Source organism: Anser anser, assembly GCF_964211835.1.
Source record: "Anser anser genome assembly, chromosome: 5".
In the NCBI taxonomy this organism is placed as follows: domain Eukaryota; kingdom Metazoa; phylum Chordata; class Aves; order Anseriformes; family Anatidae; genus Anser; species Anser anser.
Genome location: NC_139725.1, coordinates 34417107 through 34433770, shown reverse-complemented (window position 1 = coordinate 34433770; position 16664 = coordinate 34417107). Strand labels below are relative to the sequence as shown.

At 38.7% G+C, this 16664-nt stretch overlaps 1 protein-coding gene across 6 annotated transcripts in view; it reads left to right on the top strand.

Annotated features, from left to right (window-relative positions):
* Window positions 1-16664, top strand: part of PHF21A (PHD finger protein 21A) — a 133892-nt gene that overhangs the window by 92088 nt on the left and 25140 nt on the right. For all 6 annotated transcript variants that reach the window (XM_083837296.1, XM_083837300.1, XM_083837299.1 and 3 more), the window contains exon 6: window positions 14206-14406. In XM_083837296.1, coding sequence (XP_083693422.1) covers window positions 14206-14406 — 201 coding nt within the window. The remainder of the gene's footprint in view (window positions 1-14205; window positions 14407-16664) is intronic.

The following is a 16664-nucleotide window of genomic DNA, read 5'->3' as shown; positions in this document are numbered from 1 at the left end:
CCTGCCCCAACTCGAGACGAAATACAACAGAGGATAGTTTTATCAAAATGAGCAAATAAATACACTTTATTTTCTTGAACGTGTGCCCTGCGGCAGTTTTTAGAAAACAGAAAGGAACGCTGAGGCTCTTTCCCCCAGAGCACCCCTACATCTCGGCACTGGTTTGCTTTACTCAGAAGCAATAGGAGGGGCAATGGGAGCTCAGCTGCTTCTTCCCTCTCACGGCTCCCCTACCTCAGCGCCCGCCACACCTGCTCCCTGATGGCAAAGCTCCCTCCTATTACAAAGGTTACCTAAGGAGGAGGGTTACGCGAGAACTGATTTGTATTTAATTTAAGAGGGGTACACATTACGTGCAGGAAAGTTTAATGAGGCTCTGGTTCCAAAGCCAGTGCTGCTTCAGGGTAGTTCTCTGCGTTAATACCGGGGCTTGAGCCCCCATTACGAGTGAAGTTGCCAGAGCCGAGGGCACAAAGCAAGATGGCTTGCTCCAGCAGCCCGTGGTTTAGTTGCTAGGTTTCTGTAATCTTTCAGCCTTTCTCAACAGCGCAACATGTGTTTCTTTAAAAAAAAAAAAAAAGAAGAAGAAAAAATCCATCAGTGCGAAACCATGGGGAGGAGAACTACTATTTTGTGATTTGCAGCTCTTAGAGACCAGCGTGAGAGGTGTCTTTCGAGATACACGCGAGAGGGGCCGGCTGATGCTGTTTTTAGAAGTCCTTGCGCTCTGAGCTAATGCTTGCAAACATATTCACAGCTGAATTGTCACGCAAGAAGTGCTGAGTTAGGACCAATGAAGTAATATTTCTGAGTCTGATACCTCTGTGTGCAGGTTTAGCTGGTCAGACTGGTTTGAAGCACAAAATGCGTTCATCGAGCAATATGTTGCCTGTTCTCTGCAATATGTAGCAAGCCGCGCATATGGTCTCAAAAAAAAAAAAAACAACAAACAACCCTTGCTCTTCGTCATGTGCAAATATATAGTCGTTTTTGTTTAATCCTTGCCATCATCATTAAAAAAAAGTTAATTTGCCTTTTAAATATAATATGGGTCTGCAGAGGCAAAGAAGAAATCTTGGTTTCTCCCTAAATACACACTTATTATATATTTAGTATTTCATAAGGAGGAATTATAAGAGAGCTTATTTTCCATTTCTTACCTCTCTTTGACAGAAAACTCCCTGGAGAATGTTATAGAAATTCATCAAAGGCTTCTTTAGAGTTCATTTTAAATCTGTAGCACTCACGGGCTCTCTTTAAAGCTTGAAAAAAACAACTGTTAACAAAAATACTCAAAAAAAACCCACCCAAAATACACAGAGCTTCAGTCACTTGGACTAAGATTCTTTTCCCAACATTTAACATGGGTTTCTTGCATTTACATTTGTGATCCCAACAGTCCTTAAGTCTTCCAGGGATTATTACAGAAACAGTGTAAAAAGACACCGCAATTCTGTTCTAGGAGTCCTTCATCAGACTGCATATTTCTGTAAGTACAGATAACAGATCTGCTGCCCCACCTTGCAGCCTCCCAAACCTCTCAAGAGATCTCCTTTATTGACATAACAAAAAAGGTAAACTACTTGCGTTATTTTTGACAGGTCTTCTGTAAAAAAAGAATGATGGGCAACTGTACTGCAAAGTATTTCCTTCTGGAATATTTTCTAGGAGATATTAGGAAAATAACAAATATTGCTGAAAAGTTCTGGAGAGGCACATTTCACAGCTGAAGAGTTAAACAAAAAAGTCCCATCAGCTGCAAGATTGTGTTCTTTAGGTGAGCTTGGTCCACTTGTCAGAAAAGAGTATTCCAAATGCTGTTAGCCGTGATGGCCAAGGAAGCAGGAGCACTTCTGAAATGTTTTTTTTTTTTAAAACAGTTTCAATACTCAATGCTTCCGATACATACTCCAAAAAAATGAGAGAGCAAGTTGCAGAGACACTAAATACAGTTCATAAACACAGAAATTCAAAATTCTTTATTACAGAAGTAAGAGCTGAGTGTGGTGCAAAAATAAGATTCTGCCTTCCTTCAAAGTGCTGCGCTAACTGTCCTGACAAATTTTAATCCCAGCTCAAACAAGACTGGATTGCATTACAGCACTGAGCCACTGTAGATACATTTTTCAAAAACAAGAGATATGGATGCTTTCGATAATTTTATTCAGTGTCCTAATTACATTGTTTCAGATTTATTAGGTTTGAGAATGAACATCATCTTTAGTAGAGAAATTACATCTGACAAAATTTGTCTTGCCTCTTAGTTGATATCAAATGCATCCCTGCAACAGCATTCATTGTTCATCCGAGAAATTAATGTTATAAAAGTACTTGTGTTTCCACTTTGAACAAGCCTGTCTTGGAGAGAAGAACTAACTGTCCTCTGACTGTTCTGCTTTCCTGAGGCAAACACAGCAGCTTGACGGTTTGGGAATCGCTGTGCTCAGTCACATCCATAGATTCTGAATTCGTGTCATATATTAGATGGGCTTAAATGACACAAGTTAAATTTCAGTAAGGACGGGTTTGGTGTCTTTAGGTTAAATTTAAGAAAATTTGCAAAAGGAAGTCCAAAATAGTTAAAAACTTACTTAAATGTAGAAAGTGGGACTTACATTAAGAGCCTTTAATGATTGCTCTGAAAATCAAGTCTCCTCAGGGTACTTTACGTGGGTTCAGCAGCAGTGCTTACCTTTCTGTTATAAGATAAAGTGCCACCTCTGCTTCCTTGGTACTGATTGGAATCTCTGGCAACGCTCACGAGAACTCTGAAATAAAATTCCTGTCCTGTAATGAACAAGGACAGTGCTGGATTTGTGTCTTGGCTTGCAGCACAAACAGATTTTGTTTCAGACACTTCACAGTTACCAAGGCATAGAAAACAGCAGATCATTTCAAAATAGCTGAAGGTGGGAAACTGACCGTAGGAAAGAAGTAAGTTATATTTATTTATGGAGATACATGCAGATGCCAGTATCACCATATGTTAAACACCAGGAGAGGGAAGGGGAAGGATACGGGAGCTAATAGCAAAATGAACATCACCATCACTCACTTCTATAGGCCAGTTCTGTATACAACTTTATGTTGTGAAAACATTTTAAGTAGTTAAAAATTCCAGTGCATAGTATAGAATGTCATTTCAAAGTGCAGATTTTGTAGTGTTTCATTTATTTTTTTAAAGAATTTGGATCCTATTCCAGATTGTTTACAATCCCTCCTTCCAAATTTGTTTCTCTTTTATCTGTGTAAGCATGTGCCGACACCGTTGCTCGGTATACACAAATGCTAATCTACCTTCATGCACATGGAAAATAGCTTTCCTGGCACTGAGTTTAAAACTCCCGTAGAATACATTATTAATCGAAGAAGTCTCTCTTTTTAGAAGAGCCTATCATTTATGTGGTCACCGTTGAGAAGGTTATAGATAAATATAATGCTGTTTGTTAACCAGTGTGGTCTTCAAAACGTACAACAAACAATCCCAGATACTGAAAGTGTATAAAAAAAAAAGATTTAAATTTCAAAAGTAATTTTCCTTCTCTGTACGCTGGTTGCATACTCTAACATGATCTAATTATAATGTAATGACAACTTCTTTTATATTGCCCTGCATGCTTTAATGCTCTAAATGCGTTTCTCTTGGCAGGTCTCCGCAGTGAGGTGAAAGCATGGTAAATATTCAGTTCCCTATAGTGAATAATTCCCTAGTTTTGCATTTAGCATTCAAATGCTAGACCATGTATCTACAAAGTTCAAGGAGTATAGTAGTGAGGGAAGTGGGTAGGGCGAGGCTGGTGTCCATCTGTGTGTAATTTAGCTGAATGTGTCCGCGCTAAGTAACAGGGCTTCAGCCGGGCTTCTGCTAAGTCTGCAGTGCTGAAGTCTCCCTTTTGTTACACGTGCAGGTCTTGCAGACTCTGTTGAGCCTTATCAAACAGAGCCAGTTGGTGCTGCTGGTATGAAAGCACGGGGGAGCTCTCATGTGGAAGGTTAATGGAGTGTAATTATAAAGAAAAATGAACTGCTCAACCACTCTATCTCCCTCTACCTGCACTGAGAGTGACAAGTGCTCTGATCTTTTATAAACCCTAGAGCAGAGGTTTAACAGTCTAAAATGATGACGGTATAACTGTCAAACAAGCAAGCACAGTGTGAAGAAGTAGTACAAACTTATGGAAAAGAATGTTTACATTCCCTTATATGGCCTCTGTCAGTACTATCCTTCTTGCTGCATACTGTCCATATTGATATATCATGTCTCAAATGTATTTTCCTGTGAAGTGTCCATAAAAGCCAGAAAGATCTTTGTCTTCCACATGTGGCTTCTTCATTTCTGCTCCTCACATTACTGTTACCTTGCTTGATGAAGTAATGGCACCTTCCTAAGGCATTTCAATCCCAAAGGATTAAGCTTTCATAGAAGAGGGCTCTGGTGGCAGCAAGAACAGCTACTGGGATTTGTGTTCCAGGAACTGACTGAAATTTTAGATTAGATTACATACATAATTTGGGATTAGATACTAATGTCTGATCCTGTTAATTAATTTAGGAACTATATACAACTGTTGAAAACTATAACATATGTAAGATGCTTTTTCTCTTTGATCTATCAGTCAGATTTTTTTTTTCTTTAAAAGACTATAAATAAACATCAATTGGGAAACTACATCTAGGAAGTAGATGGAAGATGCCACACATCAAAACCAAAAGGAACAAGGAGATTAACCGCTTTGACTTTCTGCGTGTTAGAAGACATTATATTCTACCCCAGTGCTCTTGTGTGACATCTAGCTTCAGTGAGACTAGGACAGTTTCGTCATTAGGAGACAAAGTTTTTGTGTTCCTTAGCCAAAAACCAGGTGGTAGAATGGGCTGCCAGTTATTCTGAAGGCCATTGCAATGTCAGCAGGTTGATATGGGGAAATGTGCCCAGCTAATAGTAGCAGGCAGTCCACATTCTGCATTGCAGTGGAGGGGAAAAATAACATCCCAGCAAGTCTGACCTGGGAAAAAAAATCCCATTCCAAGTCTGGAATCAATAAGAATCTGAATATGTAAGCAGGACATACAATAAAAGACATCAAAGGAAGAAGATTACCATGCTTTGCTTAGCTTCTTTTCTCTACTTTTTGCCAGTTTCCCATGTTTTAGAGGAAGGTGAAAAAACGAACCTGAGTATATCAGGTCGTTAGTGCCCCTGCACATGTTCATATTCTAAAGAGTAAGGCTGCATTTATGTGGCGGCTCAGTGCTGGAGAAGCGTGCCGAGAACAATGCTGGCACTTGTACTCTCCCCGTGGCCCATTAAGGAAGGGAATGAGCAGAAGCTTTCCAGGATACAGGGTCCTCTGCACCACACGTGTACTACACAATCTCCTCCAAAAGTTAGATTAAGCATTTCCTTTGGAAAGCTGCATAACCTTGTCCTGAAGACTTCAAACCACGGTAGGCCATTACCTCCCACATCAAGGTGTTCCAGCATTTAACCATCTTTGTATCTTATTTCAAGGTTGAATTTGTCTACCTTCAAGTCGCAACCACAGAACCATCATTTTACACTTCTCAGAGAAACTAAAGGCCCCCCTTCATCAGAAGTCTTGTCAGTGTATAAATATCTATACTCAGTGAGAAGTCGCTTCTCAACCTTGTCTGTGATAAACTGGGTACGCTGGGCCCCAGTAAGCTTCACGTCGTGCAGCGATGTTTGTTGGGTCCTTGACTGTGTTTGTGGTTTTCCTTTGAATTGTCTCCAGTAGCCCTGCACCCTTTGTCAGAAAGGTAGCTGCCCGTGCTTTTGGTAAAACATGAATTCCTGACTGTTTTTAAAAGAGATAGAAGTTCACCAAATCTTCAGTTTTTGAGTACTCTTAGCCTTAGTGAGGTATTATTTGCACTGAGATAAACAAACATGGGGGCAAAGTCCTCCCTCTCTTTTCCATTTAAATTGGGAGGCTAAGGAAGAACGTTTTTTTCTTTTTTTTTAGAGTCATTGTTGATTGATCCACAAACCTTGATACAATGAAAGGCCAGCAATTTTGGTCTGTAGTACTGACTCAATTTCATGTCTTTTCTGTGAAGCAGGCACTTTTCTTTGTTTTGAACATGCTTGGTTAACTAAAGAGAACAGCATGGTAGATATGTTTAGCTGGGCAGAATATCTGTCCGTATACTGTTTAAGTGACTAGGAGATGGGGAAAAAAAACTCTCACTTAAGTGAAATGAAACTACAGCTTTCTGCTCTGATAACTCATTTTGCCTATGAAGTAGAGCTCAACAACGAGTTGCTATGTGATATTGCTAGTGACAGGTTTTAACTGAATCAGTGCTTAACAGTATTTGGTTGACAATATAGAAAGGGGAAAAGTCTGTCCACTGCTGTTCAAGCAACAGTGATAAATCCCCAAGGAGAATGTAACTTTTCATCTCATCCCTGGAAGAGATTCAGCAGGACAGTGATAATGTGATCTTTGATACAGGTTGATTATGCTGCATGCAAAATGAAATGGGTAAAATTGCTTCTGTGTGTTCTAAATTGTTCACATTCAATTTCACCAAATATTTTCTGTGTTTTCTAGTACTGGACAGGGTAAATATGAGTGTCTACTTTGTTCTGTATCTCTGTATCATGTCTCTGTGTATTTATTCCTTCTCTTATCTCTAGGCTCTGCAGTTAGTTTGTGATCTCTGTAAAGAAAGTGTGGAAATGAAATATTAGATGCTGTTGACAACATCAGGGCAATCAACAGGTTCTCATACAATATAGTTTGAGCATCCAGATCTTCCTGTTCATAAAAAAAAAAAACGAGTTTACATTCTGTGGTAGCATAAAACTAGTCATCTGGCTTGATACTTCCGATCATGCGTGAAGTGTGTGAGCACGAACTGTGTGTGTTTCCTTTCACAAGGAGGAGAGGAGGTGTGATTCAGTCGTGGGAATAGCTGTGGGATGCACAAGAATCCTGATGAAACTGATTCATATTTTATTCAAGGGACTGTGTTAACTGTGCATAAGTGCGCTGTAAAATTATTTGATGGCTGTCCTTTCCATTTCAGCTAGTCAAAAATATTAGGAGGTGTCAGTTTAGAAAGCAGACTTTTATTTAGGCTGATCATTTGTAAAATGAGAAATAAGTTCACTAACTTATATTGCTCTACTGTGCTTATTTAATTCAGATAAATTCAGATTAAAGGATGTCACATAATGAAATAAATCATAGGTAAGAGGAAAGATGCAGTGGTACCTCCCTGGTAGAGGTGTTTAGCTTAGATTGCTGGCTACTATAGATACGTGTGAACCACTTTCCCAGTGGGGTCATTCCTGTGTGTTCTCCTGCATAAGAATAATAATCCGTGATTATTTTGATGCTGAGATTTTATATACCAAGTTTCAGTCCATGGCAGAATTTACAAAACCATATTATACACTTCTAGAAAACTAAGTTCAGTCAGACATCATAGAAATGTACTTTACATTGAACTATGAAAAAACCTTGTTGCATTTCTGCACAATCCAGTTTGTTTGTTTTTTTTCCTAAGGAGTTTTTTTTTCTCCTGAAGTAAACAAATGTGGGAAGTCAATATGGAGATGGGCAAAATAAAATTAAAATGAGCACCTTTTCTGTGGTAGTCAGCAGTTCAGTTTTTTTTTTTCATTTCCCTAGCCATTTCATGTGGAGGTGATCTCCACATCTTTCACCATTCTGTATTTGTACTCAGAAGTATTTCTGGGAAGCAGGAAAACCTAAAACAAAACAAAAAAACCTTGTCAAACCTTGTCAAATTAAAATTTTAATTTCATTTCTCACATTCCGTTCCTCCTTAATTACATTACAAATACTGCACTAAACTGTTTTCCTTGTTCTGTTTTGCCTGTTGTCATATACTTAATTCTCCATTCATTAATTGCTTCATTATTTGATTATTGTAGCTGTTCTTGCAAGTTTCTTTCAATTAACATAAGTATTGGGGGTAAGGAAGCAGAGATATTATATTTATTTAATGTATAAGCTGAAGGAAAACACAGTATATGCGGTGCTCCTAGTACTTCAGCGTCTGTTCCCTACTTTGTGCACAGTAAAGATTCTAAAATGAGAAGACAGTGATGCATAAGGCATTTCACGGTACAGCATTACCTTCAAAAAATTAATTGGTCTTGTGGTGCTGCAAATGGTGAAAGACACAGTACTGAAAATAAAGCAATCAGGAACTCAAATAAAACAGAATAGCACAGCAGCTATTTTCAGTCATTTTCATTTATAAATCTATCTATAATTTAAATAAAATAGAAAAGTTGATAAGCATTCTCCTCCATTAGGGATGAAGGAATGAACATTATTTTCAGAACTTACATAATCCATTTCTGAATAATTTCTAGCAACTTTGAGAAGTATTTCTCTATTCTAAATGAAAAACCTTTAGTAGGTATGTTCATATGTGAACTGTGTATCAGAACCACACGTTGTATTTATTTTAAATAGTTTACAACATAATGAAGTGTATTAAGTTTATCAGCATTTTTAATGACAAAAATACTTTTCACATCGTGCCAATGCTATATAACTATCTGACAAAATGGCAAAGTACACTTTTATCCAATGAAAAATTATTTAAATTCCATTTTATAAAAAGCACCCTCTGCCATATTAAGTAATTGCATTAAAGATAGCAAGACTGCAACAGTAAGCTCATGAGCTTAGGGCATAGCAAAATTAATGGTACTGCCTTAGTCTCTGTCTCGCTCTCACCTGTTCTGTAAGTATATTTATCAGTGTATTACATTGGGTCATCATGGTAGAATGAAGAAAAGCATTCAGTTCCTGTAGCATCCTCAGCATCTCCTTGTAGACATGCAGAAAAGTCCTTGTATTTCTGTAGTGCTTTTAGCCACGTTTTCTGGGGGTTACATGGGAGGTTGTGCTCTTTGGGACGGTTAGTGGTGTTTTGGCTATGCAGCCTTCACTGTGGTCAAGATGTCTATGTTTAACAACAACAACAGCAAAACTTGGAAAGATATGAGTTAGGTTATCAAACTGTAAAAAGAAATAATGTACATTTCAGTAATAATGTCCAATAAGGCATTAGGCATTGGGGGAGGCAACCTTGCAGTCCCACTGCTTGCATTGGTAGCTACATCCCTTAAGAGAGCACAGGCATCCCCTCCCTCTGCCCCCCAAGAGAGTCTTTTCAGCTAAAATGTATAGGTGGCAGTTTGAACAGCTTTAAGAAGCAGGAAATTGTACCACACTTTTTTTTTTTTTTTAATGGGAATAATGGTCTTTCTAATTCAGTTGGTTTTGATTTTTTGTTTTAGTTGATAAAAAGACCTGGATATGAGTCAAGCACAGCCAGAGGTGCAAAATGTGATAAAAATACAGGGTTATCACAGAAGTAGCTGAAAATATTTCTGTAGTCTTTTGCTAAATCTGTCAATGGAATTAAATTCCATGGTTTTTGTACAACATTTTTTTCTTCACTGTTGTGGAGTACTGTGTCACGGATTTCTATAGCTGGCTTTCACTACATAATTTTCCGATACTATCTTAAACCAGTAGATGAGTGTACAATTGCTCTCCTTGCTTGCAATCTTTCCACTCCCGAATTCTACTCCCAAAATGCACACCCGTGGCATTTTAAAGAATAACCTTAAACTCTATGTAAAAGCAGAGGTCTTTCACTTCTCATTGGGTAGCACGGCAGGGTATGGGGGCTGGCAAGGCGAGGCGCGTGAGGCTGCAAAAGAAGATTGCAGAGCAGGGAAATTCCCTCCAGCCTTCCCACTCCCAATTTGGAGCTTACTTGAAATCACAATTTCCTCTCACCATTTCATTCTCAACAACTGGCAACTTTTAAATCCCAGAGAGCATTTCTTGTTCATTGCAGGGAACGGGGAACAGGGTACACTTAATAGTTTACTTCTGGAATCGGTGGAGCAGGAAAGCAGGTCACGAGCAGGCAGTCGATAAATTCAAACCACATCAGCTCTGGTTTTGTGATACTAAAGGTATGCACTTAGAGGCTGTTTAGTACTTTACTTTTCTCTCTCTTTTTTTTGAGATTTTTATATTTTACTCTTTTATAGATTTTTGAAGTTTAAAAACAGACCCTCCCTTAGATAGGTAACCTTTTTTGAATGTTTCTTGGATGAAAAAGAAAATGCATTAACAAGTACAACAAGGGATGTAGTATTTTAAAACTTGCTGTACGCACAGTATCACTTTTTAATTGATCAATTGATTGATCAAAGTGGAAATAATGCTTAGCTAATAATGTTATACTTAAAGCTTTAAGTTTGTTTCAAGGACTTTCTTACCTTATGGCAGTATTTTCATGATAGTTTTTGATTTGCGAGCAGAGAAGACACCTTTTCTTATATCACCAGGACACAGATATATGGCCAGTGAGAGACAGCAGCAGATTTTCTGCTTAATCAAACACAAATAATCTCCTAATGCTGTGTTACGATCTGGCCTGTACCGTGAATGAGAAAGTGGTATCACTAAATGTCACAGTATTGATTACAATTATTACCTTTAAGGAAGGGTCATATAAGATGTGCAGGGCTCTGTGAACTCGGTGGTGTGAAGAGTTCTTGATGAGGTTAGTTATGAAGATGTCAAGACAGCAAGAGCTGTTAAATTATGCATTATACTTACGGGGCACTGCTCGACAAACAGATTTTGTAGCAGTCTGACCATAACCATTGCAGAGGGCTAGCAATTACTTTTTAGGTAGAATACAGTTTGGTCAAAAGGATGTGATTATTAATTTCTTTCACATTCTGGTTGTAAACAGAGGCTTTGGAGAGAATTCAGTAAACTTGAAAGACAAATGCTTTTCACATATTTTTAGCATTGCAGGAAAAGAAACTACATTAGGAATATGTGTGGGTTTTAGAGCTTTCTAACATGCAGAAAAATGTTGTGTTTATGATATGTTTATGATTGAGTTAATCTCAGTTTAAAATTTCAAAGTTGTCCATAAGAGTATAGGAATTAAATATTCTTTAAAAAGGATGGGAGGGAAAAATGGCAGTGATTGGGAATATTTCTTAAAGGTTCTGTGATACTTTTAGGTAACTGTGATCTCCCCAGCTTTACCAGCTGTGTAACCAGGACTTTGCGCCAGCCCTGGTGAACTTTAGACGTACGGATTGCACGTTCTGCGGCACAAACTGCATTCAGAATTAAGAGCAGCCGCTTAACTCACAGGAATTTTAAAGCACTGCTTTAATGAAGTACGAAGCCTCACCGTGGACAAGACTTGCTCTTGTAGTGCCTCCCGTTTCTCCCCTAGAGCAGGAGGCTCGGCAGGCAGCCGCGCGCGGCGGCATCCAGGCCCCGGCCCGGCAGCCGCACTGAGGAGGACGCGAGGTGCCGAGACGGGCGCGGGCCTGAGGCCTAGTGCCCGTGTAGGGGCACTGAGCGTCTGGTCTGGTTTGAGTAATTAAGCAAAGTAATTTCGGAATACGTTGTTCGGAGCCGCTCCTGATAAGTGCTAACAAGCACGTAATCCTAACAGCCTTTCAGATAGTAAAACGATTTCTGTAGTGGCACTGTGGTATTTTTACTGACAGTTGGTAGAAGGAGCTTAATAAACTGCGTAAGCAATTGGCATGCTCTGCAAACTTCAGTTGTACTGCTCTGAATCTTAAAAGCATTAGATGTTTCTTCCAATTTAATATCTGCATAATGGATATGGATGGCAGGATGCACTGCTGCCTGGCAGCTCTCGGCAGCCTGTACCAGACTAGCACAGGCTTCCAGAGCAGCAGTGTTGTTCCGCTCGTGTTATCCATTTTGTGCCAAACATGCTGAGCCTTAGTTTTTGCGCAAGGTGCCACAAAAAGTTGCGCTCGGTCCTGCGTTCCCCACAGCTCAGAGTGCTGCGGAGCAGGGTGGGTGGCAGAGGAGTCCTGCAGCCTGCCTCTGGCTCGCTCTTTCCCCCCTCTCTCTCCTTTTATTGTTTGGATCCTTTCACTAATGTTCCCTCCCAGTGCAAAGAACAGGATGGAAATGAATTATAGTGCCATTGCTGCTGCTTTTCTCCAGTTAGAGAATCAGTAGAAGAGCACCCTATCACTGAATCTCATTCAGGTGGCTATGGAAGACAAAAACTCCCTTCCTGTTCATGTTGGGTACAGTAATTACCGAAAGTCTCCCGTGCAGTCCATTTTTTGGCAGGTAGCACACAGTTATGTTGCAGTATTTCCTCTCCTACTTCGCTCTGTTCTCCTCTCCTCCCCCTCGGGCTGATCTCTGGAAATGCTTTTCAGCTCTTCTATCTGCTTGCTGACACAGCACTTTAGTTTGCATGTTAACATGGTTGATCTTTTCAGAAAGCAATTTTAAATGATTGTTCAGTTATTACGTGTATGAATGAACTGATAGACACAGGCCATTTAAAACTATGTAAAATATCTGAATTAGAAAAATGCTTTCTATACTCTTAATATTTTCTGCTTGTTCTAGGAGGGAACAAACGATTTCCAGCTTTGAGGTTTTGACAGCTTTTAGCACTTTTCTTGATGCAGTGTAAAATAGTTACTTCGCTCTCCCATCCACTGAATTTTCAGTGTGATTGGGCCTGTGTTTCTCTTGGTTTTGGAGTCTATTGTGCATTCCAGGCAGTACTGTCACAGTAATACCAGGGAGAAAATTTTAGAAGGCAGGTAGTCTTCCTCCTGTACACCTCTTAATTGCTAAATCCAGTCTTCTGCACAAAGGTCAGCACTATGAATTCATATCTTTCAATCCTATGAAACAGGAGTTAATTTTTTAGTTGATTTGTTGTTTTCTTTCGCTTTCGCAAGTTCCAGTTCTCAAATCTGTCAGTTTGGGACTCCACACCTTTTGCTGTCTCCTTTTAGATGAGAGGTACAAGTTTAGTGTGTTAGGCATGGCAGTTTTAACCCATCATAAGCAACATAGTCAGAATCAGAAGTGCAAAATATATGAATGAGAACTACATAAAGAACAGATATTTCATTAGCTCAGAATTTCATAATCCTCTGTAAAAAAAATCTGAGGGAAAAGATTGTTTCAGTTAGTTGTACATAGCTAGATTATTTTTTTTTTCATTTTCATTCTGTCTCTGTGTTTTGTACTGTGCCTTAATACAAATGCTTCAAGACAAGTATCAAAAGATTTGGTATTATCAGGAGGTTTTTTCCTTTTTCTTTCCATGTAAGTGGAAGTGCTTCAGGCAGCCCCTTCTGCCAGAGTGAGGCTCTGACTGAGGTTTCCTGACCATGGCTGTTTCTCATAGAGCTTGCTTAGGCCAGCCCTTGCCATGTTTGTTCACTCTTCGTTGTTCTCCTCCAAAGCCAGCAGTGTAGTATAACCATTTTGGAGTACACAGTTACTCTTGATCAAGGTGGCTTAAGTATACGTCTGAATCTTTTTAAAGCTATCCTAGTTTGATGGTGGTTAGAGTGTTGGAAAAAATGCCTATTTCCTATCATACCCCAAAAAGGTAAAAAGTCTTGTGGTGTTTGCACTCATGTCTCTGTTAAAGTATAATGTGAACATAAATCGTGAGCCCTTACTTCCCATGTGGTAACATAGTATGTTAGCCTGTAGCTCACCTGGTCTGCTCTTAGATCTGCTGAGTTACTGTCTAAGGATACCCAATGGCTACCAAAAGAAAAAACTTTTCTTTGAAATCAGTTCAACTTTCATGAAAGCTGTGATGTAATAGGAAGCATTTAAGCTGAGAGAAATAAATCTGCACTTTGTTTCCCATGTAGGTAACCCTATCTGATTTTCTTGCAGATGACAATAATATTGAACAGAATGACCACACACCCATGCCCATCCTATTCCCTGCTCCACATTCAGACTGGTTCTCTCTGCGCGCAGTTTCTGTGCCTGGTGGTGCATGTCTGAAGGAGATGGAGACTTTGGAATCTGAATGTCAACAAGTTAATGTTAACATGTTAATGAGGTCTTGCAGTGGTTTGTGAACAGCCTGAACTAGGGTGGGTTTATGCAAGGACAGCTAGGTCACCCTGCTGGACAGCAGCACTCTGTGGCCTATTTTGGCACTCTGACCATTAGATAACACCAATTTTTAAAATTCCAAGAGAAATTCCACTTCTGAGTAGTTCTTTATTTACATTAAATGCTTTAGGTGTTATTATCTGCTCTAACATATGCAGCTAAATAAACATAATCATCTCTGTTTATGTTTTTGTTTATCTGGTAGAAAAGAGTGGTGGAACAGCTTCGAAAGAATTTGATAGTGAAGCAGGAACAGCCAGATAGTAAATTTCAAATACAGCCATTGGCACAGTCAGAAAACAAACTACAGACACCACAGCCGCAACCACTACAACAGCTACAGCAGCACCACCATCAACAGCAGCAGCAGTCTACTGCACCCTCTCCAAATGTGATTGGATCACAGGTAAGAATTGCTACAACAATTCTTATCCTCTCTGAATGTGAAGTTCACTGCAAAAAAAATCAAAGAAAGGTTCAGACAGGAAACTACAAACCTTTACTTCAGCCTCTTAGTATACCAGTATGAATTTCTCTTTCTGTGCATATGCACATACGGGTTTTGTGTGTTTTTTTTTTCCAGCAGTTACCTCAAAATAGTAATTAGAAGTCAGATCATAATGTCACGGAAAAGAAGGGAGGCAGTATCACCTTTCTTAGAAATAAATAAAAGCTTAGCAAATTAATCACCTTTTTCACAGGTGTGTGAGTGATTGCCCATAGTCAGGAGGTCTCAAGAAATAGTAAAGACTTTACATGCACAGTATGAGGTGTATGATTAAAATAATTTATTTCTAAAAGACTAACAGTCTTTGTATCTGTGAACAAAATATAAGAAAACAGTTCCCTTTTCTTTCTGCTCGGTTTTCTAAACAAATGTAACTCGTATCTAATAATACTTACCTGAGTCTGCAAGGATTAATCTAAAAGTATACAACGGTAGTTGCAAAGTTTGAATATTAGAAAGTAGTGTCTTTACTGGAAAGATACACTAAATTTCATTACAGTATAGGATTAGAGACATAATCCCAGAACTCACCAGAGAAAGTGGTCCACTTTTACTGAGATGGAAATTCCAAGCTGATTCAAAGTCTCTACTGCTTAAATATATAGAATCCCAAAAGTCTACTAATAAAACAGTTAGAAAGTGCAGGGATGTGTTTTGTAATAAAACAGGGTATGTGAAGTCTTTTTTCCTGTTGTCGCTATCTCAGCAGCCCATGTTTACCTGGATAGGCAGATGGCAGAATTCACCGCTGAAGTTTGCTTTATGCATATTTCAGGGAATCACAACCACATCTTTGACAAGTTATGGTTCTTGTCTTCCCTTTTCCTGGAAACAGAGGGGTAAGACATGACTGGGTTAGTTCCGTCATTAACTCAACAAGTTGCTCTCTAAAAATGTATGTGTAAGACTTAGGTACTTGCATTTTTGATAAAAGAATATTGAAAAAATGACACAAATTTAACAAAGAAAAAGACATTTTTAAACACTAACATTATTCTGAAGCTAAGATAGAACAAAGAAGTGTATATTAACGTGTCCTGAAATATTCACAAGCAGACATTGGTTCACTCTTAGCTGTATCATTGGTCTCATCTTTTCTGTCAGGAAACATGACTGCAAAAGCAGTCTCGTGCATTTCTCCGTACTCCACACTTTGCATTCATGCATTAACTTCCAGGTCATCTTCTGGGTTCTGAAAATTTAGGTTTTGTTCAAAGTTAAAGAGCCCTCTAGTGAAACAGTCAAAAAACTGCTACACCCTTCTATCATTGATGCAGTCGTACTTGGAAAGTAATTATAAACTGAAAGGCAGGTCTTCCTCTCGTTTGAATAAAATAAACCAGCTCTTATCCTTAAGAGTGTTTTGTTATTATTCATGTTGGTATAACTCTGAAGTCAAGTCACTTCCTTTTATACACAGAATGTGTGTACAGATTCTCTCTCCCATTGCCCCTCAATCAAAACGTGCCTTCTTTTTCAACAAAGACAAGCCCACTCACATGTAAAGAAAAATCATATATTTTGTCTCTCCAGAAAGTTTTTTGCTGCCAACTTTTGTAAATAGTACATCTTCCAAGGCTGTGTCAGTAAAGAGAGTGCTTTCAATGGTTATTTTCAGAGTAATTCAATTTAGGAATAAAGTTATATATACTGCCTTAATAGTGACATTTTAATATACTTAATATAATCCACTAAGAAGGGCTTTTAAATTTTTCAAAAAGCAGCAAGCCTGCTAAAAGGTCATGTTATTACAGTGTTATTATGTGAAATAATGCAAACTTACTATGGATGCTACTTCAATATGAATTCATGCATTGAAAACTTTTTAGAATAACCAAAGCAATTAATGCTTTGTAAGTAACAGGGAAATTCAAGCTCTGTGATCTGCTGACTGAAACTATGCTCTTAGTACTTACAGACTTACCAGAACCCCTTGAAAGATTCCCAGTCTTGTGTTACATGATTGATTTACTTTTCTTTAAAATGTTTATGGCTGAATGTAATGCTTGTGAAAATGATACTGTGTTACATTTCATTGGAAATGCTTGAATAATAATACTACTGCATTAGGAGGAAGGAGCCTCTTGTTTTGGAGAACGTGCAGCAGAGGTCAATAAGAAGCTATTATATCTTAAAAAAAAGGGGGGGAATTATTC